Source organism: Drosophila melanogaster, chromosome X (genome assembly GCF_000001215.4).
Source record: "Drosophila melanogaster chromosome X".
NCBI lineage: Eukaryota > Metazoa > Arthropoda > Insecta > Diptera > Drosophilidae > Drosophila > Drosophila melanogaster.
The window spans coordinates 21,324,034-21,350,228 of record NC_004354.4 but is presented as its reverse complement, the minus strand read 5'-3'; the positions used below and the strand labels follow the sequence as shown (position 1 = coordinate 21,350,228).

Below are 26,195 nucleotides of genomic sequence, written 5' to 3'. Positions count from 1 at the left end.
CGGCTGCTACCCCGCAAAGCCAGTGTTGGCAAGTGCCGTTAATGAAAAATCGGTACCTTCAATTTTTAGACCAATTCTAATATGTTTTTGGGAATGAATACATACATATATTCATAAAACGACGCAAATACATGCATAAAATTATTTGACCTTCTATAACAAGTAATCAACATTGAGGAGCTTAGTTTAGGAAGAGTTTAAATTTAATATTTAGACATGGATTATTATTTTTTAGCCGCTTTCAAATGGAAAGTCAAATTGAACTGAACGCATTAACTTGAGTTAAATTTTAAACAAATAGAAGCACTTCATTGATACTTACTGTATGTGGAACGAAAATACCAGATTTTGGTATTTACACAGCTTGGGTATACTGCAACAATCTGGTCACTCTGCATCAGCAGCACGTGTAGTTCGCTTTTTTGGCAAAAACATTTGCTGTTATTTAGTTGTAGTGTCCAAGAAAACGCAGCAAAGATGGTTAGCTCGGAGCCGAAAGGACCTGCTAACGTGGCCAACACGGCCTCGCCCCTCAAGGCCCATGAATCGTCCGGCAAGCGCGCCAACGGACAGAAGTTTAAGCCCGGTGGAGCAGGAGGCGCCAGGAAGTTCGACAAATTCGGCGGAGGAGCAGGCAAGTCGTTTGTAAAGCCAGGCGCTGGTGGTGCCAAGAAGTTCGACAAGTCTGGGCCCGGTGGCTTCAAGAAGTTTGACAAATCCGGAGCCACCGGCGACAAGAGGCTTGGTGGCAACAAGTTCCGCGGAAAACCACAAACACAGCCACAGGCGCCGGCGGAGGGCGAGAAACAGGACTGGAACAAGTTCAAGAAGGAGAAGAAGGACCTCAAGCTGAAGCGCAAGAGTGCCAAGGACACCTACGAGATCAGCAAGGAGGCCAACCAGATCCACGAGAAGTTGCGATGGTGAGCATCCCCAAAAACACGATGAACAGCCCAAACAATCGGTTATTATCATCCTTAGCGCTCAAATTACCTATACAAATTATGATAGCTCAACAAAATCGGGCTCTTTCATGCACTTATGTACATTCAGAACGTACAAAGTTGTTTAAATTTCATAAGGCATCAATCTATACGATATAGTTTTAATAATTATAAGTCATTTTGGTTCCTTAAAGGACAAGATATCGATAAACATGGCCATGTGGATCCCAAAACGAAGCACCTGTTCGTGGAAAAACCGAACATTGCCACTTGGTTCGAATTCAAAAACACCAAACATTTTATTCATGTTCTTGAAACAATAATAGCTAGTTAAGCATTTTGATCAGTATCAAAACTAAGTTAATATAGCCTTGTATTTCTGTATAAATGTTGAGTTAGAACCAAGAGCGTAGATTCCAAAGACGCCTATTTAGCGCATGCTGTTTTGTTTGGTCATAAACAAACCAGCTCTATCCTCTGTCGCGTTTTTTTTTTTTTTCGTAAAATTACAACTAATGAATGCGCAAATCCTATTGCTCTGATATATATATATCAACATAATTTGGTGCTTGTCTTGCAGCCGCCGAACGGAGAACAAGGACAAGCTGGTGGAGCAGATATACAAGGTGCTCAACGTGGGCGACACTATTTCAAAGGTGGTGAAGGCCCACGACACCGCCCGCGTGATCCAGAGCATGCTAAAGTACGCGTCGCCAGCTCTGCGGGCCGAGATCTCTGAGAAGCTGCTTCCCTTCACCGTGGAGATGTGCCAGTCGAAATACGCCCAGTTCTGCGTGCAACGGATGCTCAAGTACGGTGCGCCAGCCACCAAAGCCAAGCTGGTGGACAGCCTGTACGGACATATAGTGCGTTTGGCCGGACACAGCATCGGCAGTGGGCTGCTGGATTCGATGTATCAGAGCGCCACACCCAATCAGCGCATCTATATGCGCCAGGAGTTCTACGGCGATCTGTACCGGAAGGCCAAGGATTCGAATGTGAAGACTCTGAGCGACACCTATAAGGAGGCCACGAACATGAAGGCCTCCATTTTGGGGTCGGTTAAAGCAAACCTGGATCATGTGGCCAACAAGCAGCTGGTGGACAGTGCGCTGGTGCACGCCGTGATGCTGGAGTACCTGCGCGCCTGCGACGAAGATGAGGAGAAGCTGGAGGAGACGGTCACTGCGTTTGCGGCTCTAGTGCCTCACATGCTGTCCACCAAGGAGGGCAGCGAGGCGGCTGTTATATGCTTCTACAAGTCGACGCCCAAGAATCGCAGAGTAAGTGGATCACGTATAACGTGTGTTGATGAAACAGAATCTTATATGTATTCTAACCCCTTCTTCAGGCCATTATCAAGAATATCAAGGAGCACCTGCTAAAGATCGCCAACCATGAGCACGGCCACGTGTTCCTCATCTCGCTGCTAAACGCACTGGACGACACTAAGGCGACCAAGAAGGCAATTTACGATCACCTACACGGAGATCTAAAGGCGCTAATGAGCAGCCCGTACGGCCGACGAGTGATTCAATGGCTGGTGGCTCCGGGTGATACGACATGCTTCCATCCAGAGTTCATTCGCACGGTGGAGGAGGGTCTAGCCTTTGGAAAAAAGGAGAAGGAGCTGCGTCGCAAGGAGATCCTTGAGCAGATAGAGGCGCCGATTGCACAGTCCATCGCCGAGGATGCCGCCTTTTGGCTGTCCAACAGCCACATCGGCCTGGTCACCGGCGATATTCTTAATCACAGTAAGTGCACACTTCTGAAAGCCATAGCAGAAACATACATATGGATTTACAAGAATATGTTCACGATATTAATGTACGTTTGCATCTCTGCCTTTTAGTTCAAGGCGAGTCCTATGAGAAGGCTGCTTCGGCCCTTGCCCAAGTCGTCGTCCAACCGGAGTGGCGCATTTCAGCAGACGCCGCCGGTCCGCAGCCGCAGGATAAGAAGAAGCCTCACAATGACGTGGAGGCCATTATAGCCCAGGCCACCAAACAGCGCAGAAAACTGCTTTATGTCGAGAGCAGCAGCGACGACGAAGATGAAGATGAAGATGAAGATGAGGAGAGCGACGATGAAGGAGACGAGAAGGAGCAGAAGGAGGCGGCCGCAGATGATGCCGAACCCAAGGTGAAGAAAGCCAAAAAGGAGCCCAAAAAGCCAAAGGCAAAGGAGGAGGAGCCGGCGGCTCCGTTGGTCTCCGGAATCGAGGAGGCCGGCATGCACATTGTATTGAAGAAGATACTCAAGAACGATGGCAAGCGAGAGGGCACCCCGTTCAGCCAACAGCTACTCCAAAACTTGTCCTCCGATGTGGTAAGTACCCAAAAATCATGCCATCCGGTAACCGAGGGTATCTTCCTTTTTCCCAGTCATGAGAAACGCATCGTACTTTTGAGTTTTTTCTTTTATTTAATGACGTTTCGACATTCCTTTAGCTTTAGTCTAATAAATAAGTAGTCGCAAAGTAAACAGCTTCACTCAGATTCCAATTCCTAATTGCGATTCCCTTTCCCTTTTCAGCTGAAAGCCTGGCTGGGCGTCAACCGGGCCTGTTTTGTCCTGCTCAAGCTGGTGGAGGAGTGTCCCGCACTGCTGGACGACTGCAAGAAAGCCATCGCGGCGGAGAGGAGCCTTAGCCAGATACTCGCGGACCGTAAGACGCCCGGAGCCAAGCTACTGGCCGCCAAACTGGACATTGGCAAATGAGAAACGCTTCTAGCCTAGACAAGACCTAACATTTTAAAATACAATAAATAATTCTATATTGAAATGGCTGGGCATTCCGTTTTATTCATGTGAAGGGACGCGAGTTGTGCTGTGGGTCGGTGCTCGATGAGTCTATGCCTTGCGCAGGATGATGTGCAGGCCGGAGTCGCTGTCGACGATGCCCGACAGCTGGTTGACGTTCAATTTGAAGGCAGCGTCCTCGAAAGCCGCCTGCATCTGACCTGTGAGATGTGAAATGTAATTAGAAGCAGTTGCAGGTCGGTTGGGTGGCCTAAACTCTACGATTGCAAGTAGCTCGCGAAGTTATAGGTACAAAAATGTGTAAGGTAAGGAAGATTAAAAAAGAAATGCCGCGGAGCCAATTGCAAATAGTGTTTGTCTATAACTATGCATCTATAATCTATTAGTGGTCGATATATCTTCTCTTCTCTTCTCTTGAATATTGAAAACAATCAGAGCCTCTAGTGGAAGTACCAATCTGTTTCTGGATTGCGCCTCAAGTGGGAAGCGCCTTATTCCTAAACGGACACACATCGAGGACCACTCGATCCTGGACGTGTGACAAATGCACAGTGGGGAGATATACATACCTCTGCCGAACTTTCCCAGGTCGCCGCCCCTCTTGGCGGAGCTGCAGTCGGAGTAGGAGCGGGCCAGCTCGTCGAATGTGGCCTCCTGCTGGACGATTTTGTTGCGATAGACCTCGAGGAGCAGCTGGGCCTCCTCCTTGGTGCGCGTGATGTTCGCCTCGCGCCACGAGCTGGGACGCCGACTGCCCTTGTGCTTAACCAGCAGATGCAGGCAATGCACCTCGTCCGGTGCATCTCCGCCGCCGGCGGATCCTCCGCCCGCCTTCTTCGCCGGCTCTGTGGGCTGATCCCACTGCGACTCCTTTGTGTACATATTGAGATAATAGCTCATTCCTGCAAAATCAATCATGATCAATCAAGTGCAGGTTCAGTTTAGCGTGCCGGTTCCGCATTCCGCCGGAAAACCGCCGGCATGGCACGAGCGGGACTGCACACGATGCTTACCTGTGGAGCGGCTAGTGCGCTTCTCCCAGCCGTCCGGTAGTTGCTCGGCATCTGGCATGCTGTTTTCACTTAATTTGAGTTAAATTACAAATAGTTTTCGGAATAAAATAAACCACCAGTGTGACCGCGCCGAACACGCTTTGAGAACATCCATCAAAATCGATAGCGCCTGCCATCGACATATCGATACACATGGTGGCGAATTCGCCAAATAAGGTGCTGGCACGTGCTAACTGCGGTGGGTGCACTCGCTAACCGCAGATACAGCTGAGGCCAATATAATAGCAGCGAACTAACAATAATGTGCTGATATGTGCTATTCTGATATGTTATATGTATCTTTTGCCGAAAAATTAGCACATAACTTAATTAAATCTATTCCAATACCTCCTTCAATCCGCGACACGAATAGAGGAATTTCAATTTTTCTAATGTTTATTCAGGGGATTAATAAAAATAAAATAAATACGTGGGCATTTGTACAATTAGTTTTAGTGCTTCCTTGACTTTATTACAGGCTAGCTTTAAGTAGGTTAACATTTTAAAAGGACTAGCACAGGGGAGTAATCCTCTCAGCTCAGCGTATGTATATATATATATATATATATATATTGCGTATTTGTAGGCATATGTGATATACATACATATGTATGTATATTTGCATTCAATATACTCATGTGGTTTTCTCGCAGGGAGTGGGCGAATACTTGGCGTTCTTGGAGTTAGCTAATTATTTAGTTAGGGGCGGGAGCAAGTGAGCTAATAAAAAAATTTAAATTAATTATACAAAACAATTAAATACATTTTATAAAAGTACAAACACACGATCTTCACTCACGACCTGAAGGAAGGGCTTGGCTTGGCCCTTTCATTCTTTTTCCCTCGATACAATTTTGCTTTGTCATGTCTTCTGGGGCAGCTACTCTGTCACGGCAGCTGCCCAGCGCATCTTCCCAGCGAACAACATTCGCATCCGGCTAACAGAGGTCTAACTTAATGCTTAATGACCAATTTACAACTCGATGGGGCTCCTCTAACGGGCTAAGATTAGTGGGTAACACCTCTAAGGTGCCTCTATTCATTTCATAAAACTAAACTCACATTGCAGGCGTGCTCTTCGACTTCTGGTTAATAAATGCACTTCCCGAGGCCGATTCACTAGCTCTGACAGGGACTCGAAGGCGCCAATCGAGACAAGCAAGACAAAAACTAGCGCCTTTTAGGCGCTTTCCTTGCGGAGACCTAAATGGCCACATAGCGGCGGTGCATGAATTAGGGAAATTTAAAAGAACTACTCGACGATGCTCCTTCAGTTGGCTAAAATTATAAATACACCTTGAAGGCGCTCCAGCCGTGGAAGCACTTGGTGAAACGGCGCGACTCCTTGTTCTTCATCGTGAGGAAGAGCTTCCTCGGCCGCTCCGGCTGCTTGATCCGCATGTGCTGGATGTAGACCTGGGCGGACTTGTAGGCCAGCTTCACCTCCACCTCGCTGCAACGCGGTCCCATCCACAGGAAGACGTGCTCGCCGTTGTCCAGGATCATGATATCGTCGTCGGCCAGATCGTCCTGGCAAAAGTCGGCGCACTTCTCGGCCACCGTGTAGTAGCCGCGCTCGTTGGAGCACCGGAACAGCCGCGTGTAGTTCATGTACTCGGCGTCCGTATCGTAAGGCTTGCGGCCGCCCAGCGCCACCCAGAAGAAGTTCTCCGGCTCGTCGCCCTCGTTGAGAATCTGCAAAGGATGGATGAAAAGAAACGATTAACAAGAGCGTGTACCTTAATATAAACATATGTACAATATATTCCACAAAACAGCCCACTACATGGTTGAACCACATTAACACATGGAACCCACCTGTAAGCTCACCCACGGCGAGTTGAACATCTGCTCGGCAATATCCTGCACCAGTTTGGCCTCTTCGTTGCAGGCCTTGCTGCCTATCCACACGTACACAATCCCCGACTGCGAATCGTCCTCCGTTTCAAATGGCACATGGAGTATGTAGCTGAAATAATGCGTATGGAATATAAATATTGGAGCGACTACTACTATGTTCGCTATCTTTTGGATATATATAAATAATACTGTGTCATATCACGTAGGCTTCCAGGAATTTCAGTTTCAACCAACGATAAGACAAGAATGTTGATCCAATAAAATCGCACTTGTCATACATCTCAAAAAAAAAAACTGGGTGATTATTACCACCCACAGTAATAAATTATTGGTAATTTGCTCACCAGAAGGTTGAGTTGAGATGCACTGCATCCGGATTAATTTGGATAAGGCGAGTGGTGAGCGCACCGCCGTTCGATCGCAGGTGAAAGAACTCAACTGGCGACTTGCCCTTCGCGGTGTGCGCCTTGTCCTTCCGCTTGCCGGTGTGGATGATGAACTTCCGCTTGAAGTGGGACATGAACTTGAGGTTCTCCTGCTGCTGGAAGATCCGCACCACCTCCAGCTCCTCGCCGAACATCGCCTTGAACTTCTTCTGCAGTGTAAAGGTAAACGTGAGCCATCCCATATTGCCGGCATTGCGTCCCTGCCAAAAGTAAACGACGCACTGGATCTCGTCCTCTGGCTGATTGTTGGCGCTGGATTTACTGACGTCTGCGGCTGGGTTAGCACCATCTTCGGAGCCATTCTCGGGCTCCTCGATGGGAATGCAATAGCGGCAGAGGAACACATAGCATTCGCCGGTGTAAAAGCGACCCAATTCCTCCTCGGGCAGCCGGACGAACTTCTTGTTCTCCAGTACAAAGGCCTCCATCATCTCCAGATCGTAGTTCCACTCCTCCTCCAACTGTTCCGCCTCCGCCAATGGCATGGCCGACTGTCGGGGCATAAATAGCGCGGCAAGATCCGTGCGCGTCTCCTGCTGCCGAGCCCACTGTGTGAGATTAGCCCCTGTCTTGGCCACCGACTTCGCCGTTCTCGTGAAGTCCACGGCCATTACCTCATCCCAGCCAGCGAACTTGGTTCGGAAGATCTGCATTTCATTGCCCTCGGGTACACGCATCACCAGCGCATAATCCGGACGATCCATCATGTTAAAGAGCTCCCGACTCAACTTGACAGCGGCCGCTCGGACCAAACGCGTCGACTTCTTGCCAAACCAAACGAACAGATCGGTGTAACAGTCGAGTATGTAGACGTGCTTGCTATTTAGCAAGGTATGGCAAAGTTTTTGCTCAGGTAACTCCACTTGCGGCAACTCCAGATAACCCATGCCAAGTTGCACCTGGTAGAGGCGAGGCTGCACCGGCTGATAGTCCTCTGGAACGTGCTCCTTTGGTGGCTCTGCGGCGTCTGCCTCCTCCGAGGTCATGCCCAGTCCTTGCCAGAATTCGGCACTCTCCTCGCCCTGCCGCTCCAACTGGATTTCACATTTGTTCTTGCGCTCCGTTTTGCTGATCTTTTCCGCCATTAACCTGGCCTTGGAGTTCAGCGTGTTCTTCGATCTTTCGCCCATCCAAATGTAAATATGGGTGCCCAGATCCAAGACAAAGGCGTGGCGGGGATCCAGGGAGGTAATGGCAGGAGCCACTGGCTCCAGATGAATGGTAGCGCCATAGGCGTGCACTAAATACAATCTGGTGATGTGTATCATCTCTTCTATGGTATAGAAACCAGTAGCTGTGCGTCCGCCCTCGATGTAGATGACTTCCGTCTCGAAGAGGGACAGAAACTGCTCGGATTCATCGCCCTGCTCCTCGCGAACCGTTCGACATCGGGCGCCCAGAAAGTTTCTTAGGTTCACTGCATGAATGGCAGCGCAAGCTCGTTTGTCCAGCGTGGCTTCGTTGCCTATCCAAAAGAATATTTCCCAATCGAGCAGGCCCAGGTCATCGAACTTGGTCTTGAGGACTATGTAGCAGTCGCCCTCGTAGAATTTGCCATGCACCACCTCCTCAATTTTGTTGGGCAGGAAGTTCTCGATTTCCCAAATGGTCAAGCCCGGCAGCTGGCCATCGTCCTTCTCAAAGAACTTGGAGTAGTCCAGTTGCGGTTTTTCCAGTGACTCGTCCCATCTCTTAGGTTTGAGCGACTCTGGCTTTCCGTCCTCGGGCACAGCACCCGCCTCGTTATCCTTATCCTTTGCCACATCCTTCATGCCCTTGAGCACCTTGGCAGCATCCTGATCGCCTTCACTGCGAGGACCGCGTCGTAAACGTATTTTCCTCGCCGTTGAATCCTTGGGCGTTGCTGACGATGGCATGGAAGGCGGCACAGCAGCCCCAGCTAACCGAAGCTGAGTCTGCAGACTAAAATCTATGTTGTAGAACTCAAGACTGGTGGCTTTACTCGCTTCGCTTGGCTTGGGCGGCATCACTAGCTCCGGATTGTTGCGCAAGTCCAACTGGTCTAGGCCCTCCAGCAGGTGAATGGCATCGGGCAGGGTTATAAGCCGATTGCAGCTCAAGTTGAGCTGCTTCAAAGCACCGCATCGGCAGAGTCCCTCTGGCACCATTTCCAGCAGGTTGTTGGCTGCCGAAAACACCTCCAGAGCTCCGAGTTTGCCGATGCCCGAGGGGATGCCCTCGAAGTTTAGCTTATTGTCGTTCACCAGCAATCGTCGCAGCTTTGGTAGTTTGCAGAGGGCAGCCGGCAGCGCAACCAATTGATTCCGCGACAGATTCAGCGACTCCAGACGCTGCCAAAGCTCTACACCGGCAGTCAGTTCGGTTAGCTCGTTGTCGCTCAGATTCAGTCGCACCAAAGTGACCACATTGTAGACGCAGTCTGGCAGCTTGGGCAGCGAATTGTGCGACAGGTCCAGTTCGCAGAGATTGGCCAAACTGTCTATGCTAGTGGGAAAATTGAGGAGCGTGCGCTGCGTGCCGCTCATCTTCAGGACCTCCAAGCTCTGCAGCGAGGGCAATTGCCGCAGTTGAAACAGCTCCAGCGGATTGTGCGATAGGTCCAGGGTTTTCAGATTAATCAGACGTCGCGTCTGCGGCGGCAGTGTCTCCAGTCTATTGTGCGACAGATCCAGGAACAGCAGATCCGTTAGATGGATGAACAGCGGCGTGGGTATGCTCTCGATCTGATTGTTGCTCAGGTTGAGGACTATCAGGTTCTTGGCCCGCTCCAAACCCTCGGGCACCTCCTTCAGTTTGTTGTGCGACAGGTCCAGCGTGGTCAGCTCCTCCAGGTGAAACAGCTCCGGCGGTATGCCGCTGTTCTTCAGCTGATTGTGCCGCAGGTCGAGGGATCGCAGGCAGGACAGCTCTGTCAGCTCGCCAAAGATCTTCTCCAGTCGGTTGTGGTTCAGCGACAGGTGCTCCAGCTTCTGTAGGTGGCCTAGCTCCTCGGGAATCTCCGCCAGCTGCGTGCGATCCAGTGTGAGCCACTGCACCCGCGACATCTGCCGCATGGAGCTGGGGAATGTTGCCTGCAATGGAATCAATCATATTTCGGGATTATCTCTGCTCCGCACTTATGACTAATGCTCAGGTGCTTCTCGGTGACCTGTTTCTTAGCTTCTTTTTTTTTTAGAACCTGAACCACTCCGAAAAAACAACAAGGCTGCAACTGTTTTTGCTGGTTGTACTCACGCTGAAATCATTTTTCGTAAAGTCCACACCGCGCACAAACGGCAGCACGCTCATTTTGACCACATAAAATGTTATATTTGTTTTATATTTGGGCTCAAGCTGCTGGCCCTGTTTTTCGTTTCTTCTTCTTTATTTTGTTTTTTTTTTGCACTAAAAAAAAGAAGACTAAGTGGTGACCGTTCACCGCTCACCCGAGCAAACGGCATGGTCGCACCTTCGTATGCAGTTGCCGGAACTGGCCACACTGCGCATTTTACGAGGGTTAGGCAACACTAAAGTGTTGGAAATCACAGAAGGCACACTCGCGTTGCACTTCGTAGGTTTGGTGCAGCTGATTTATCATATAGAAGGGGAGCTTTGTGGGCTTAAAAAATTTGGTTCATATACGGCAATAATTACATTTGTGACCAAAATAGAGTTTCTCGCCTTTAAATATTAATTTTGCATGGCTTTTAACGGTACGTCCACCACTGTATTATACGAGCTTAAGTCGAGTGTGACCGTTAATGTCTAAAAATGGTGTGGCTAATTTAAAAATTATTTTGAATTCCCGGAACCGAGCTAAAAGCGACTTAAGTTTTGGAGTTTTTGATTCTTTTTGAAAACAGAGCCGTTAGTTTCAAATGGTCCTATGGACTTACAAATAATACGTTGAAAACTAACGGAGTAAGTGATTGAAACCAAGGTTTTTGTTTTTGATTTATTTATTATTTATTTAAAGAAATTGAAATACACATATAATTTGTATAAACTAAATTTGATTAACTATACATTTGATGTGTGCCTTAAGACTTAAATATAATAAATTCCTTTTTGCTGATCTGTGAGAGCCGAACGCTTCGGACTATGTTAGTTTGCTCAAAACGGTCACATTGGATGGGGTTCGGGTTTTTCGAAGGGTCCTTTTCGTCCTGCGAAAAAACAGTAACATCGTATCGTGAGCATAATCCAGAGGGTGTGACCAAATTGAACGACACGAAATTTTCATACTTTGCCCAGTCTTCGGAATGTGAAGGTCCTCGCTCGTGTGTTTTGTTGCCTTTGCACCGATATTGCAAAAACATAAAATCAAACCTAGCCTCAAAAACAATACAAACCCGAATGAAATTTAATAGATACGCCAGAAATACGACAACTTGATTGAATTAATGCCAACTGAAAATAGTGCAGCAAAAAGTAATAATTTCGAATTTTTTGCCGATACACTCGGCACTAGGCTTTGTTTGTTGTGGAAAATTGTGTACCCCCGAAAAAGGGAGTGTTTTCATTTGGCGTCGTTCGTCACTTGCTCGAACGCCAAATTGTTGGCGAATTTCATTTATTCCGTTATTGTGTGGATGTATGCGTGCGTGTGTTATTGTTGCATTTGCCGTTGTACAAACGCAAACGCACTTTGCAGTTGGTGTGTGCGCGTCTGCGGGGCTGGGTGGCGGCGACGGAAGCGATGTGGGCGGGGCGGCGGAAAGTGGGCGCAGCAATTACGAGAGAACTGCCAAAAGGAATAAGGATAAGAAGAGGATGGGGATGGTGATGGAGAAGGGGAAGCAGTGGCCAGAGCAGAGCGAACTTTTAATCAATAGATATACAAACGCACGCGCAGCCGCGTGACCGTTACTCGCACACTCGCTTTCGCCTCTTTGCCATGACTCTCCGTTGCTGCTGCTGCTGGGGGTGTTGGTGTTGTTGCTGCACTGGACGAAGCAGGAAGAGGAAGACAAGTGAACAAAATTGCTATTGCGCTGGGCAGCATCGTTCGTCCTCAATCCGAAATCAAGTAAAATAAATTTGGGAAAAAGCATTGGAAAATAAAAAAATCCGCGTTCGCGCAGTTCATTTAATTCACTTAACGGAATAAGTACATACAGATGTAGCTCAAATACATCAACCGGCTGGCCCGCGGCTTTGTTTTTAATTTAAAAGTGCCCGAAAGTGTGGGGCAACCTACTTATTGAGCAATTAAGGCCATGCCCACGCATGCACGCCCACATACTCGTGTAGGTATGGGTGTGCGTGTGTGTACATGCAGGAGCCGTTAGTTTGAGTATGCCAAAAAGTGGGGTTAAAACCGAAATCGCAGATCCTTGTAGAGCAGGCGGAAGAGGATGACAAGACAGCTTCTTTTTGCATATCTCAGTGGATCCGAGAAATTATCACGTAGTTCATAAATTCGCGGTTATTTATCATGCGTCTTATTTCCAAATCACTTGCAACAAACAAAACACGGACGATATGAACAATAAGATGAACTAAATAGATGGTCTATAAAATTAATGGCGTAATAACGAGTGCACAGCTGTTTTTGAGATATATCTAGGACCACTAGGATATACCAATCAATCAGTCATGTCCGTCTGAACTTAAGATCTTTAACAAAAAACATTGGCGAAACGCATTGCAAACATTGCCACGCCCACAAATCGCGTGATTTTGCGGTGTGCACATTTCAAATACTGTGCGTGTAGAGCTGTTACGCCTCTTTGTATGCAACGTTTTTGTTAACCAACGCTCTGTTTTATAAATTATCATTCGCTTTTTTTGTTAAATAGCATACTTTTCTATAAAAGCCTTCTCGTAGCTTTAGAACAATTAGTGCTTTTAACATAAAATCAAAAATACATGAGAAATGTTCTAATCTGCTTCTTAAGGTCAATTCGTTATCTGTCACACGTGAAATCTATTAATTAATCTTCAGTGATTGTACGTGTTTTGAAAAGCGAATATAGGCTATCTGTCAGATTTCAACGGCTTGCGTTCATTTCAAAAAGTGCTTTCGGGGAACCAGAGCATACATATATAAATTAATTAAGAAAAGCTCACTTCTGGTTACCTAATATCCCTTTACCCCCTTCTCTTCTTTACCCTCTCTCCAATTTGGATTTGGTGTCAAGAGGTTAGGAAACTCAGGCCTGAGAGCACGTAGCAGGAAAACGCATCTGTAACGAGGGAAAGGAAAACCGCCAGGAGCAACAAAGGACAGGAAGAGCAGGAACACATTCCGATTCCACAAGGGGAGGAGCTGAGGAAAGCAGGCCAGGATGGGCGACTATCACGAGTTCACGGACCAGTACAAGGTGCCGGTGATAGCGAAGCTACTCCACGCCCTGCCCCACTATAACATCACGTTCCACAAGATCAACAGCACGTTCCGGCCCAACGATGAGATCTACCTGGAGGTGAGTAAACTCTCTCTTGAAATTAGTTTTAATGGTGAATCGATTACTAACTGTTACATGTTTGCAAAGATTTCGAGTGTTAAACAAATGAGTTTTGAATGAATGATGTATAAAGTCATCAGAACACTTATGTATGTTTTTGCAATAATTTCCAATATACATATCTGAATGATACTATTAAATCATGAATCGTATCTTTTATTATTTGGTAAATAATATATGTGTAGTTCTTGTAAGTTCGCTGGTAAATCGTTCTAAATCTTCACTCTTCACTCCCCTTGATTCCTCTTATAGAGCCTGGGCATTCTGGGCTCGGTTCCGGCTGCCCTGCTGATCGTCTCGCTGCTGGGACTGCTCTTCTATCTCATGACCCGCTGCTGTGACCGGAAGCCCCGGCCAGCCCACTCGATCACTAGCCTGAAGGTGGCCCTGTCCATTGTGACGGTGATGTGCTGCGCGGCGATTGGATTGGGATTATATGGGAACGATGATCTGCACAACGGACTGCTGGAGGTGCTGACGGCGGGCAGGAAGGTGGACAATCTAGTCACGACCATCCGCAATCAGACGCACATCTTGGAGAACACGCTGACGAATCGCATACGGCCGCAGCTGGTGGAACTGGCGGACATCTTCGATCAGCCGGTGTCGAACCAAACTGCCCTCTCCAAGCTCTTTGTGTCGCTCAATATTGTCCAGGGAAATGTTACCCTAGCCACCAATGCGGCCAGCGATATCAGACGACCCCTGATGGGCATTTCCATGACGCACTTCCTCACGGTAGGCACATTATATACACATTGTAATGCCAACTTGATTAAACTTGTGTCCCATATCCCAATAGCGCGGCGACCAATGGGAACTCATCCGCTGGCCGGGCACGGTGGCCACCTTGGCCCTGCTACTTGTCTTGTGTGCCGTGCTGCTGGTGGGCGTGGCCCGGCACTCGCGATGCGCCCTAATCCTGTTCAGCGTGTGCGGCTTGCTAGCCGTCACCGGTTCGTGGCTCATGTCCGGTCTGTATCTCTCCTCCTCGGTGGCTGTCGGCGATCTGTGCATCTCACCAGCGGATTTTCTGGTGTCCACGGCACCCAGGGATCTGCCCACGAATGTGCTGCTGCATTACACCCAATGCGAACCAGGCCACACGAATCCGTTTACCCAACGCCTGAGGGAATCGCAGAATTCCCTAAACAATGCTCGCAGTGCCATGGCCACGGTTATGAAGATATCGCTGGTGCTCTTCAAATCCTCGGGGCTGCAGCCCAAGCTGGGTGCTGTAAATGCAGATCTGAATAGCAGTGAGAGATTGCTGACCCAGCTGACGGCGCTCGTGGATTGCAAGGCAGTGCATCACAATTTTTTGGCCGCCGCCCGAGGACTTTGCGAGGGAGGATTATTGGGACTGGTACTGATGCTAATAGCCAGCTTCATTGCCGCCATTCTGCTAACCATCATGGTGTGGGTGGACTCGCACACGTGGATTTATATACGGAAACGGAATGACTATGCCCAGGTGGACGAGCCGTCGTATATTTCGCATCCGGCACCGCAGAACCACCAGCAGATGATGAACGCCGCCAGGACATTGCCGCGAAATCATAATGGGTACGTTTTAGAAGATCCCTTCGTGACCCGTCCCGCCCGATTCCCGCCTCCATTCTCTCGATCTCTCTTTCTCTGTTCTCTCTCGTCCCGTTTTCTCTGCTCTTGCGCCATATCTGACATTCCAGGCACTTCAGTCCGCCGGTGATCAGCGGCTCCCACACGCTCCAGCATCCCAGCAAGCGCCAGCAGCACGAGATGATGGCCCACGCCCACATCCAGCAGAACATGCGCGCCATGGGCACCCACACGCTGGGCCGGCTGCCATCGCATAACCACAGCCCCACCCACATGACCGGTAAGTGGGGAGCCCGCACCACCCACTCCCGAAACTCGATACACACGCCCACTACTCTATCTGACTACACCGAGGAAAAAAGCGCCCAACTGAAGAGGCACAAATAAACTAAATTGAATTCAAAGTAGCCAGAAAAGATTTCAAAGATTTTACTCAAAGAATGAGAGCTTCATTTCATTAGAAACATTTGGTTTATTGCGTATGAATTTTAAAAGTATTAGTATTTGTTATTCTGATATTTTTAATAGCTTTCATTGAGGCGCTTTTTATCACAGTGTACATGTACATATTTATATCAATCTCAGTGTCCATATGTGTGTTAAGACCGAAGACGAAATTGAGCTGGGAATCAATTAGAAAAATGTTGCGCAATTTAGTAAAATCTTAAATGAACTTAGTTTGTGTTGTAAAAAAGTAAAATATGTAAAATGTATGATATGTAAAGAAAAAAAGTAAAATTGCTTACTTTTTATTTATAATATTCATACAATGTTGTGAATAAATAAACAATAAGCGTTAAAATCGGTTCATATCCTATTTGGTCGAACTTTGAAAGTAAATAACCGATACTGAACCGATTCGCAACCGTTTTAGATATTTGTAAAGCAACGGCAAACCGCTCAATTCGCTCTCATCACGTTTATTCTTCTATATAATCTCATTCCATGCATAATTCCCGCGACCATCCATCGACCCGCTCCATGACCACACCATCGTCGCCACCTGCACCCTGCATCCTGTATCCGCATCCAACGTCCACATCCACATCCTTCGTCCAACCCGCGCCTATTGCTAATCGTTGTGTGTGTGCATTTTTATAGGTCCCAATAATGGTAAATATGCAACCCTAAGCAAACAATGCAAGACATTGGAAGCGAATGACTTTTACTGAAAACCGTCGCCACCCCCCGCAGCAGCAGCAGTCGCAGCAGCAGCAAACGCCGCCGCCAACATGCCGCCGACCACGCAGGCCGCCCAACAGCAACAGCAGCAGCAGGCGCAACAGCAACAGCAGCAGGCACAGCAACAGCTGGGAGGACCACAGCCCATCTACTGCCATCATCCCCACCAGCATCCGCATCCCCATCCGCACCAGCATCCGCATTCGCACTCGGCTGCCGCCGTGGCCGCTGCAGTGCAGCACCAGCATGCGATCTACCACCAACAGCAGGCGCAGCAATATGGCACCTATACCACTGCGGCCCACCACGCACCGCATCATCTGGGGCCGGGCCAGAGCCAGATCTACCAGCAGATTCCGGCGCACTTGGCGCCGCAACTGGCGGCCAATGGCAATCCCCACTCCATTTATCAGCCGCTAGTTGCTGTTAGCCAGGGCTCCATATATGTATCCAATATGGCGACAATGCGTCGCCAGAACAGTCAGGGCGGCCCACAGATACCGGCGCACCAGCATCCACCCAGCTTGCATCAGCAACAGCAGCAACCACCGCCCCCCTCGCAGCAGCAGCAACAGCTGCATCAGCTCAAGTCCCCGCAACAGCACCAGCAACAGCTGCAGCAGCACCAGCAGCAGCAGCAGCAGCAACACCACCAGCAGCAACATCACCAGCAGCAACACCAGCAGCAACAGCAGCAACACCATCAGCAGCAACAGCCAAACGAATCGGATGTCGTGCCCATTAGCACGGCCATGGATACCGCCATCTATGATCGGGATAAGCAGATCTACAAGTGCTCCACTTTGCGGCAGGGCGGCAAGTTTGATCCCAAGTACAAGCCATCGATTCTCAACTGCCCACTGCCGGAGATCCCCAAAGATGCGGAGCAGCCTAAGGTGGAGTCCATCTACGAGCAGCGTCAGCAGGCCCACCACCAAAACTACTCCAAGTAGGTGTTGCTATTATACCATGGTGCACAAAAAAAAGAATCATAGCTGCATTGAGAATGATTTAAAGATGATAATGCTTTCATTCTTTTAACCAAATACAGATAATTTTTCACAATATATCTAATAATAAATTATGTACTAATTATTATATTATGTTTTTTTTTATTTTTTAAAACATGTTTATTATTATTATTTGAAATGTTCAAATTCAGAAAACTAGTATGTTACAAAGATATCTTAGATTACCAATACCAACTTTATTTTTAATGCTATTAATTCCGTTGTTAGAAGAAGAATCTCGTTAGATTGCGAGATCTCTTAAGCTAGAAATTTTAGACTTAGCATGCTGGCGTTAGTGTCGCCTACGCCGGTTGTTTGTTTTTAAACGTTGCCGCGCCCCTCTCATGCAGACCACCCTAAACCACCTCATTGCCCACAAATTTTAACTAGAATATATGTGTGCACATCGCCATCTCGCTCGCACTAGCTGAGTAACGGGTATATGATAGTCGATGAAGTGAAGTACAGCCTTCTCTCTTGTTTTCAAGAATATTAGCTTATTTTTCCATCTGTTCTCGTTTTAAACGAGAGCGCCTTAACATCTTTGCCTGCCTTGCACTGATATCTCAAACTGAATTTTCTCCCTCCGTCCAGGACCCTGCAGCGTCCACCGATGATGTTGCCGCCCCAGATGAAGGCGATTCCACCGCCGCGCATTGGTACGCCCACTTCGCCGCCACCGCCCGTCGCCCAGCCGCTCAACGAGTCCAACGGAGGAGTGCCGTCGGGTCTACAGAATGGAGGAGCTGTTGTGGGAGGAGGAGGAGCAAACGCCAACGAGGACACCTCGTTGCCGCCGCCGCCGCTGGAAGCGCAAACGGAGGCGACAAAGGCCCGAATGGGAGCAGGACCGGCGGCCAATGGCAAGGTGCTGCACAATGGCGGAGGCGGTGGAAGCGTGGGCGGTGGGGGCGGAGGAGCGGTGGACGACGATGATGATCTGCCGCCGCCGCCGCCAGCGATAACCGACGAAAGCAACTATGCGGTGACGGAGCTGTAAGATGGTTACTGCTGACACACCCAGACAACGCCCAGTGAAGGCAGGCAGGCGGGCAGGCAGGACATATGAGATGAAAATTGGTCCGGACTTGGGATTGGGGCGTCTTCCTAGGATTGAGGCGGATGTAGGATAGATATACATATATCGAGGGAATCGGGGAAATGGGACTAAGGATTGCTGAAGCGGCGAGTGTTCCTTCTTGATTTGTTGCATTTAACGTATGCGTATCGTATCGTAATCGTATTCTAGACCGGAATCCTGCTTTTCGACTCTTGTACATATTATATACCGAACTATACCCGAACTTTCCGAGCAAGTCGACACGAAGGATTGAAACACAGATACTAGATACCCGCAGGCGGACAGACGGACAGATGGACGGACACGTGTAATATATATCAGCGATCTATTACTTATATAAATATATATGTATACATATATATATATATGTATATATATATATATATACACTTAGGACACGGTTATTCCTTTTTGATAATAGCATATTTTTACCAATTTTAAAGCGCTAAATTGTCAGAAGAAACAATTTTACGGGGGCTAACTTACTGTATTATACAACATTAATCTACAAAAATATATAAATTGTATATCCTCTACAACAAAAAACAAAAAACAGAAAAATTAACCGAAATCGAAAGACCGACACTTGAACCTAAAAAGCAACCACCAAATATTCAAATCGAATTCGGATCGTAGGTCATAAGTTCTAGAATCGAAATGTAGTAGAAAAGTTAGAAAGATTTTTAGGCACTTGTCACGGGAGTCAATTTTTTAAGTAGAAAACGGGCAACTGAATGGATGGGCAAATGGGCGTGGCTACTAGTTTTTTGTTTTGTATAATCAATACTTTTACTTGTAATTAGGAATTGCCTATTTTCCATAAGAAAAGAATTCAGACAAAATATTTAATAATACATTGAATAGTCGATTTTTGAGTCTGGAGATCTTCGTGGCACCCCTCTATTTTTCGTTTTTAGTCGTTTGTTCTATAACGAACTTTCCTAAACTTTCACATGTGTGATAACCTCATTTCAAGTTTCGTTAGACGTATGGCGGATGTGAATACTTATTTATACTTATTTTCATGGCCTAAGTTCCTGACTGACTGCATTTATACCTACTCCTACATAAATGTTCACAAATGGCTTAGCAGTGCTAGGATGAAACTTACCCCACTTATGTACGTTACGTTGCAAGCGAATCGAACCGATATAACCTCGAGTATGCCAAACCCACGTTAGTTGAAGGATTAGAGTTATTTAAGGACCCAAGGACTCGTACTGCTACTGTTAAGACCCCGAACCCAAACACTGCCCATCCTCCCGCCACATCCATTCAGGGGAATCCCCGTTTATTGCTCGACTCTGTCCTGGGTCTGGGTTGTGCTGCGGACGATGCCCACGCCTGGATGGGATGCGGTGGGATCGTCCGGGACTGGCGGGCTGAATCGGTCGAGGATTCGTGCCCGCGATTTTATTGTGTATTTAACCTAAGCTTAACATGGAATGCATTTATTAAATCTAAACTTAACGAAGATACATGTAGATACTTAGTGGGCTAACTGTATATTTAGTAGCTAAACGAAAGGCATGCATAGTACTAGCGTAATCAGTAACCAACTAGACGAGACGAGAGATGAACAATTCGACTTGGCATGAAACCGATAGCAATATGAAACTAACACAAAGTACTGCCACCCCCCCCCCCCTAATTACCGAAAACAAACCGACAAACCCGAATTAAAAGCGACAAGACATGAGAAAACAAGCGAACTACAAAGTTATATAGATATATATACACGCGCGATATATACACGAATAGATATTATAAAATAGTTATATAGACAAGATACATAAGCCTATCGACAACTATATACCAGCAACACGCATCAAGAATAATCGAAGCATTTTAGATCGATTCCCGGAGGCCAACTTCAGTGTACGCCAGGTGGCCAACGGCCAACAAAAACTATGTCGCATCCGAACACTGCCCACACAGCGAAGTTCTCAACATTTACCAATCGATCGATCGATCAAGGGATCGCCCAAAACGATCGATCAATCGATCGATCAATCTAGCCATAATATACATACATACATTATATACATACATACATACACCTAACGAGCCCCAACTAGAGCGATCCCCCCATTGAAATGATCAACTGTAAGATATTAACAATCGGAGGACTCAGATCAAAGTTGGCTCAATCGCATTTTTAAAGTAAATATGTAAAGACGCTGTAAAGAGAGATCGGAACAAACTAATCAAGTTTTTTTATTCGCTTATTATACAATTACCAGTTATAAAAAAAAAACAACAAACGAAATACGCACAAATCGAACAGCAGTCGTCTTAAGGGGTCCTTCGTCACGAAACCGAGCCGAACCGAAGCGAATCGAATCGTAATCCTCTCTAAGCATCCTTTAAGGATCGCCCAATCTACATGAGCAGTACCGAATTATACTAGTCAATGGTAAAGCCCGGAGAAAACCCCTTGAGAGGCAAAGTTTGGGAGTAATGCGAGTTCCGAGCCCAGATCGGAACTCCACGTACACGTACATATAAATATAACACAATTAGTTCGTAAATATATTTCTGTGTTAAATGTTGTCATCGTACGCGTTGTAGTTATTACAAAAGAAAATCCCTAAGAATAACGCAAAAAAACATAGGTGCGCCGATCTCGAAGTACATAAAATCCGAGAAAAGGCCCAACAGGAGATTCAAAACGAAATTTGCACATTTTTTTCGAAGGCCCGGCGACAGCGGCAATAAGACGAGAGAAGATCGAGTTGTACAACATATATGTATATACATATATATATAATATATATATATATAATAATATATATATATAATATAATATATATATATATATATATAAATATATATTTAAATATATTGTATGCATAGTTAAAGAAAATGTAAAGACCAGAGGCATAAATCGAAGCGCTTAGTGGCATATTAATAAACGATTAAAACCAAAATGAACCACGCAGGCGATTCTAACGAATCGTACGAACAGTTTGAAAACTCTTGTAAGAAGTACGAAATACAACAATTAACTAATAAGTGTGTTCCAGAAACCACTTTTGCCCCGTCAGCTTCTCGGAATTGTTCCAATGAGCGGGAGACACCAAATTTCTGGAATGAAAACATATTTTATGCGCAAATCGAAATGAGTCGCGGGTAACGAAAGGCGCGAAGTCGGGAGGAATTTCATTCAAAAGCAAGCAGCGGCAAAGTAAAGCGCTAAAAAACATCCAACAAAAAATATTAAATAAAATAAAAATATAAAATTTAATTGCATTAGTTAGATGGAGAACTGTTGTTTTTTAATGGGGGCCAATAAAGTGACGAATGATGAAGGTGAATATGGTCATAAAAACTATCAGTACTTGTGTAAGTATGTAACCACACAAAATTAACTTTTCATACCATAAACTATATAAGAGAGGTTATGTGTCTAAAAAAAGTATCCTATTTGCATAAAATCATAAGCTCAACCATCATCTTTCCTTTAGTAATTTAACAACAATTGTAAATTTTTCGATCAAACGATTAAGATTTGTAAAAAAAGGTTGAGAAAATCGGATAAAAAGTTTGGAAACTATCGAGTTAAGTTTGGTGTATGAAAAAAAAAAACTTATCACATTGCCACGTTTCTAAACGAAAACATAACAATTAAAAAAATAACATTTTTAATCGGTTTAGGGAAATACAAACCAAAAGGGGAAGATATTACCATTTAGAGGCGAAAGGTCAACAAGAAACACATGCTTTCTCTTTCTAAATGATTTCACATTTTATTTTGTATAGTTTCCTTTTATCATATTTTGTGCAGATATTTTCTTATAGCAGCAATTTTTGTATAATAAATATATTTTTGTCATTTAATTATTTTCTTTCTCCGCGTTTTCTTTAATTTCTTTAGTTTACTGTCACTTAGCTTAACGAATAAGAATAGCGCAATTTATTGCTTCGCACAATTGAACATTGAAGAATTGCCTATATATATATAAATGTATATATATTATGTCTCTCAAAGGTACTTGCATCTGAATAATTATAAAAACAAAAAAATAAAAGCGTAAAGAGGACGAAGTTACGCACATTTCCCTCTGATCATAATCAACAATAATGGTGGGAGTAAAGTATAAGGTAAAATAATATAATATATAATGGAGATATATAAAAGATCATAGAAATAGCCATATACATATAAATACATAAAAGCAATTCAATTGGATCATATCATCATCATCTTTTCATCTTTTCGGGCGAACAATCATCCTCTTTGGAATTCTTTTCGTTTAAGTAGGGAAAGTGGAAATGAAGCCGTCCATATATATGGTAATCTGTCCAGTTTTTGTCTACGCGTTTCTGTTCAGTTCAAGCCTTGTTTGATATTGCTGCGTTTTAAGGCCTCTCCCACTGTGGAATCCATATTGCTGGCTCTGCCTTGATCTAAGTGTTTTCCTCTGCCGTTCAGTTATAGTTAATTTTGAAATATACTCGTACTTGTGTTATTGTTAGTTATTGTTAATTGCACTGCTGGCGGCCACTAACTCCGGAACGGTGGACGAGGCGGCACTGCTCTGACTGACGGTGCGGGCATGATCCACATGGTTTTGGGTCGGCGCCGCAGACGGAGCCGCTCCCGAGGCTGCTGGCATCGATCCCGAAGCTTCTCCCGACTGCACTGGCGTGCCCTCGCTCGCTCCGGATCCGTTTCCATTTCCGGGTACGGGCTCCACCGTGGGAAAGACGGGCGGCAAGGCAGGCGCGACCACGGGCGTCTGCACCATGGGTGTGGGAGGCGAACGATTCGCTGGCAACTGATGAGCAGTGGCTCCGGTCATCTGCATGTGGTACCTTTGGAGTGTAGATTGATGAACATTAAACAAGGACACAATATCAAACGATCTTTGGAACCCACTTGTAAATGTTCTCGGTGCTTTCGACAACACCTTGGGTAAGATTGAGGCTCCGCCCCTTGATGCCCGACTCCTTGGCCGGTGGGGACCACCAGTTGAAGACGCGTCCCACCACAGGCACGTGGCGCAGGATGCCCTCCTGCCAGAGCTTCTCCTCCGATTCGCGCTGCAGATCAGCGGTAACCGCCTCAATGCCCTGAGCGTACAAATAAATTAACACATGTTACATTAATCCAGTACGAGGTGGTAGCCAACCTTTTTAACAATCTCCGACATGGTGTCCAATACCCGCGAGTTTTCCTGGACGCTCTTGCCCACCGTGACCACCAAGTCTAACAACTCTTCGACCTCCGTTTCATGGGTCACCATTCCGAATCGCACACAAATCAGACCATCGGTGCCTTCGCCTAATGAAAAGGCATTGTCCGTGGATTTCAGGGCCTCCACCAGGTCGATGTTCAGCTTGTTTAGCTCTGTTTTGGCCTGGTCCGTCAGCAGGGACTCCCAGCCCTCGGGCACGAAGCGAACACCGCCCATGCCCGCCCATTCGGGCAGTGGAACGAGGCGCAGCACGTCGCTGCACTCCACCAGATGAATGAACCGTGCCTTGTGCTTGATGGTCGCGCGCAGGATGTCCACATGTGCCTCTAAGCTCTGAGCGAAGCTCTCCAGGTTCTCGGAGCTTGGCGGCTGCTCACCCAACCCCAATTCCAGCGGACAGTAGCGAATGCAGCTGCCGTGCGTCGGGTGTTCAATTACCTCAAAGTCAAACTGGAAGAACATGGTGATTAGGCTCATACAAGGAGATGATTAATTCACACTGCATACATTGGGACAGTCGCGTTGCAAGATTTGACCCAGCCAGGAGTTGAGCCGGTCGAAGTAGGAAGCATTGTTAATCTTCTCTAGCGGCTTGAGGCCTTCGGCCGTTTCCCGCTCAGCAGCGGCAGCGGCGGCGGAAGAGCCACTCCCGCCCAGTGGAATGGTGGTGCTGCCGTCGAACTGATAGGCGACCACGGGGGCGGCGGCATCAAAAAGCGCCTGCACATCAAAGGGGCTCTGAATGACGTCCGACAAAGAGGCTCCGGTCTGCGCTCCTGGAGTATGGCTCTGAAAATGCCAAGGTCCTTTGGTAAACTAAAAACATTATCCATAAACGTGTGTGCAATAATTTACCAACACCCGGATGCCCTCACACTTGGAGGCAATCTCGAAGAGAATACTGCACGTCTGGAAGGCCACATGCAGACGCTCCGCAATCGCCTTCCGGCCCAGCGCCTGCAAACTGGTCCACAAGGACAGGGCATTAAGACGACGCGACAGTATGGGATCGGATTCGAAGGCACTCAGAGCGCTGTTCTGCAGCGGACGGTGCAGCAGGACGATGGGCAGACTGGGCACACCCAGCCAGCTGCCCAAATTCAGGGCCATCGAGTGGAGTACCTCCTCCACATGGCCCTGATTTTGGGCGCACACCAAGGCGGCCAGTCCGTGGCCACTGGCGTGCAGCCACATGTTGTGCGCCTTGCATACGTCCCTCAGCCGGAGCAGGTTGTCCACATAGCCACACAACGAGGCTCCAATGTCGGCGACCACCAGCAGCGGAGTCCTGTTATTGCCCACATCCTGCTGAATTTGCTTTTGCAGCAGCGTCACATCCATTGTCCCGGACTGACTGTGCTCCGGAATGACCTTAATAGCCTCCAGCGGTATGCCCAACTGGCGGCATGCGTAGTGCAGCCTCATCGGCGTCGTATTCTCCGAGATGTAAAACGTAGGCTGCGCCAGGGCGGGTATGCCACCCTCCAAGTACCCCGGACACCTGGCGACGATGGCCAGTCGCACCGTACGCAGCACCGCGTCTGCATTGTCCGCATGGAAGCTGCTCGCCGGGTGGGCAAAGTGAAACAGCGTGCCCAACCAGCGGGTGGCGTCCCCGGAAATGCTGTTCGTCACCCGGAGCAGTTGCTGACGGTCCAGATGCGACAAATAGGCCACAATGCTGTGCGATATGAGAGCCAAGTGGGAGACGTCATCCAGGGCGGGCAGCGGGAACTCCGGATCATCGTCGCTGTCCGTGTAAGAAACCAATTGCTCCAGCGACTTAAGAATGTCGGAGGGCACGCGATGCTTCGCTGGCAGGAGGTCCTCGCTGGTCACCCGCTCCCCAGCCTCTTCCTCGTTCTCGACGGGATTTGGGCTCTCCGGCGTGGTCGACACCTTAACGTTCTCTAAGCGCTGCAGCACCTGCGAAGATCGCAGCTCCAGCTCCGCCAGGCCCGATCGAATCTATGTGGCGAATACATGGCTAATTAGGTGGGATAGTGGACAAGGTAAACAACAGCGCTCCAGAAGTTGACGTGTCTTCCGTCGTCGTCAGCAAAAAAAAAAAAGATAGAAGCAGGGCGAAAAAAACCAAACACTCACACTGGAAGCGGCGATTTCGGCCACCGCTGGCGTTGATTGGCCCGGATCCGGCTCTTGGTCTACGAGTGGGCTCTGGCCGGGATCGTCCACCGATCTACCAGCCGCTGACATGGTTTCAGTGCGGTCTAAATCACTTTTAACTTATCGCCTGCGATGCAAAATAATTGTTTTCGTTTCGTGCCACTGCGTCTGTGTGGGTGGGTGTGTGTGCGTGTGTGTGTGGGGCGGGCGAGTGTGTGTGTGTGTTGATGGAAGAGAGGCTGATGTGGAATGGTGTGACCGTAGTGGGTGCGTCTGACTAAGATCGCAAATAGTGTGCGATTGTTGGCCCATGGTTCTGGTGATGGAATAGGTCGCAAGGAAGTTGGAAAACTATTATAATATCCGCCACTAAAAGACGTTGGACAGCAGCACACAAACGTACATACATAGCACCTACTCGTAACCTTAAACGACGAGTTTTCACAGTGGTTTGTGTCACGGTTTGTGTCTCAGCGATTTTGAAGACAGCACCGCACGGTCATACTACACAGCCATC

At 47.4% G+C, this 26,195-nt stretch overlaps 5 protein-coding genes across 11 annotated transcripts, besides 1 other annotated feature; 2 read left to right on the top strand and 3 right to left on the bottom strand.

Moving 5' to 3' along the window:
* The first annotated feature begins 385 nt into the window (after positions 1-385).
* On the top strand, positions 386-3,726 carry peng (penguin). Its single transcript, NM_078705.3, has 5 exons — positions 386-923; positions 1,525-2,227; positions 2,296-2,698; positions 2,797-3,272; positions 3,480-3,726. Exons 1-5 carry the CDS (start codon positions 478-480, stop codon positions 3,663-3,665), a joined length of 2,214 nt encoding a protein of 737 aa, NP_523429.1. The 5' UTR covers positions 386-477; the 3' UTR covers positions 3,666-3,726.
* On the bottom strand, positions 3,371-4,871 carry dod (dodo). The gene is made up of 3 exons (NM_078704.4): positions 4,721-4,871; positions 4,277-4,609; positions 3,371-3,907 (listed from the first exon to the last, which is right to left on the bottom strand). The coding sequence occupies exons 1-3, from the start codon at positions 4,776-4,778 to the stop codon at positions 3,798-3,800; spliced, it is 501 nt and encodes a 166-aa protein (NP_523428.1). The 5' UTR covers positions 4,779-4,871; the 3' UTR covers positions 3,371-3,797.
* Positions 4,872-5,140: 269 nt separating this feature from the next.
* On the bottom strand, positions 5,141-10,488 carry fliI (flightless I). The gene is made up of 4 exons (NM_080358.3): positions 10,282-10,488; positions 6,964-10,118; positions 6,578-6,728; positions 5,141-6,454 (listed from the first exon to the last, which is right to left on the bottom strand). The coding sequence occupies exons 1-4, from the start codon at positions 10,333-10,335 to the stop codon at positions 6,044-6,046; spliced, it is 3,771 nt and encodes a 1,256-aa protein (NP_525097.1). The 5' UTR covers positions 10,336-10,488; the 3' UTR covers positions 5,141-6,043.
* Positions 10,489-10,552: 64 nt separating this feature from the next.
* On the top strand, positions 10,553-21,616 carry tty (tweety). 6 transcript variants are annotated; one of them, NM_167744.4, is made up of 8 exons: positions 11,209-12,055; positions 13,170-13,454; positions 13,749-14,234; positions 14,299-15,062; positions 15,188-15,357; positions 16,179-16,190; positions 16,272-17,208; positions 17,864-21,561. In NM_167744.4, exons 2-8 carry the CDS (start codon positions 13,317-13,319, stop codon positions 18,267-18,269), a joined length of 2,913 nt encoding a protein of 970 aa, NP_728415.4. In that variant the 5' UTR covers positions 11,209-12,055; positions 13,170-13,316; the 3' UTR covers positions 18,270-21,561. The 6 variants fall into 6 exon arrangements, with proteins under 6 accessions (NP_001259768.1, NP_728415.4, NP_001259766.1 ...); NM_001272837.2 differs by having other exon boundaries at positions 11,209-11,296; positions 15,197-15,357; positions 17,864-18,887; NM_080712.7 differs by having other exon boundaries at positions 11,209-11,457; positions 17,864-18,887.
* Positions 17,678-17,751: a mobile genetic element.
* A 462-nt stretch (positions 21,617-22,078) lies between the features above and the next one.
* Positions 22,079-26,183, bottom strand: CG1486 (uncharacterized protein). Of its 2 annotated transcripts, NM_134606.4 has the most exons (7): positions 26,082-26,183; positions 25,658-25,994; positions 24,407-25,519; positions 24,059-24,340; positions 23,486-24,001; positions 23,233-23,426; positions 22,079-23,168 (listed from the first exon to the last, which is right to left on the bottom strand). In NM_134606.4, exons 2-7 carry the CDS (start codon positions 25,766-25,768, stop codon positions 22,826-22,828), a joined length of 2,559 nt encoding a protein of 852 aa, NP_608450.1. In that variant the 5' UTR covers positions 25,769-25,994; positions 26,082-26,183; the 3' UTR covers positions 22,079-22,825. The 2 variants fall into 2 exon arrangements, with proteins under 2 accessions (NP_608450.1, NP_728413.1); NM_167743.2 differs by having other exon boundaries at positions 25,658-26,162.
* Between the last annotated feature and the right edge of the window lie 12 nt (positions 26,184-26,195).

Coding starts and splice junctions, on each gene's coding strand:
- peng (NM_078705.3), top strand. CDS start 478: ATGGTTAGCTCGGAGCCGAAAGGACCTGCTAACGTGGCCAACACGGCC. Junction 924..1,524: donor ATCCACGAGAAGTTGCGATG/GTGAGCATCCCC, acceptor CTTGTCTTGCAG/CCGCCGAACGGAGAACAAGG. Junction 2,699..2,796: donor CGGCGATATTCTTAATCACA/GTAAGTGCACAC, acceptor TCTGCCTTTTAG/TTCAAGGCGAGTCCTATGAG.
- dod (NM_078704.4), bottom strand. CDS start 4,778: ATGCCAGATGCCGAGCAACTACCGGACGGCTGGGAGAAGCGCACTAGC. Junction 4,610..4,720: donor GCGCACTAGCCGCTCCACAG/GTAAGCATCGTG, acceptor TTGATTTTGCAG/GAATGAGCTATTATCTCAAT. Junction 3,908..4,276: donor CCTGGGAAAGTTCGGCAGAG/GTATGTATATCT, acceptor CACATCTCACAG/GTCAGATGCAGGCGGCTTTC.
- fliI (NM_080358.3), bottom strand. CDS start 10,335: ATGAGCGTGCTGCCGTTTGTGCGCGGTGTGGACTTTACGAAAAATGAT. Junction 10,119..10,281: donor TTACGAAAAATGATTTCAGC/GTGAGTACAACC, acceptor ATTCCATTGCAG/GCAACATTCCCCAGCTCCAT. Junction 6,455..6,577: donor CGCCGTGGGTGAGCTTACAG/GTGGGTTCCATG, acceptor CATCCTTTGCAG/ATTCTCAACGAGGGCGACGA.
- tty (NM_167744.4), top strand. CDS start 13,317: ATGGGCGACTATCACGAGTTCACGGACCAGTACAAGGTGCCGGTGATA. Junction 13,455..13,748: donor ACGATGAGATCTACCTGGAG/GTGAGTAAACTC, acceptor TTCCTCTTATAG/AGCCTGGGCATTCTGGGCTC. Junction 14,235..14,298: donor CCATGACGCACTTCCTCACG/GTAGGCACATTA, acceptor ATATCCCAATAG/CGCGGCGACCAATGGGAACT.
- CG1486 (NM_134606.4), bottom strand. CDS start 25,768: ATGTCAGCGGCTGGTAGATCGGTGGACGATCCCGGCCAGAGCCCACTC. Junction 25,520..25,657: donor CCGAAATCGCCGCTTCCAGT/GTGAGTGTTTGG, acceptor TTCGCCACATAG/ATTCGATCGGGCCTGGCGGA. Junction 23,427..23,485: donor TGTCGGAGATTGTTAAAAAG/GTTGGCTACCAC, acceptor TTGTACGCTCAG/GGCATTGAGGCGGTTACCGC.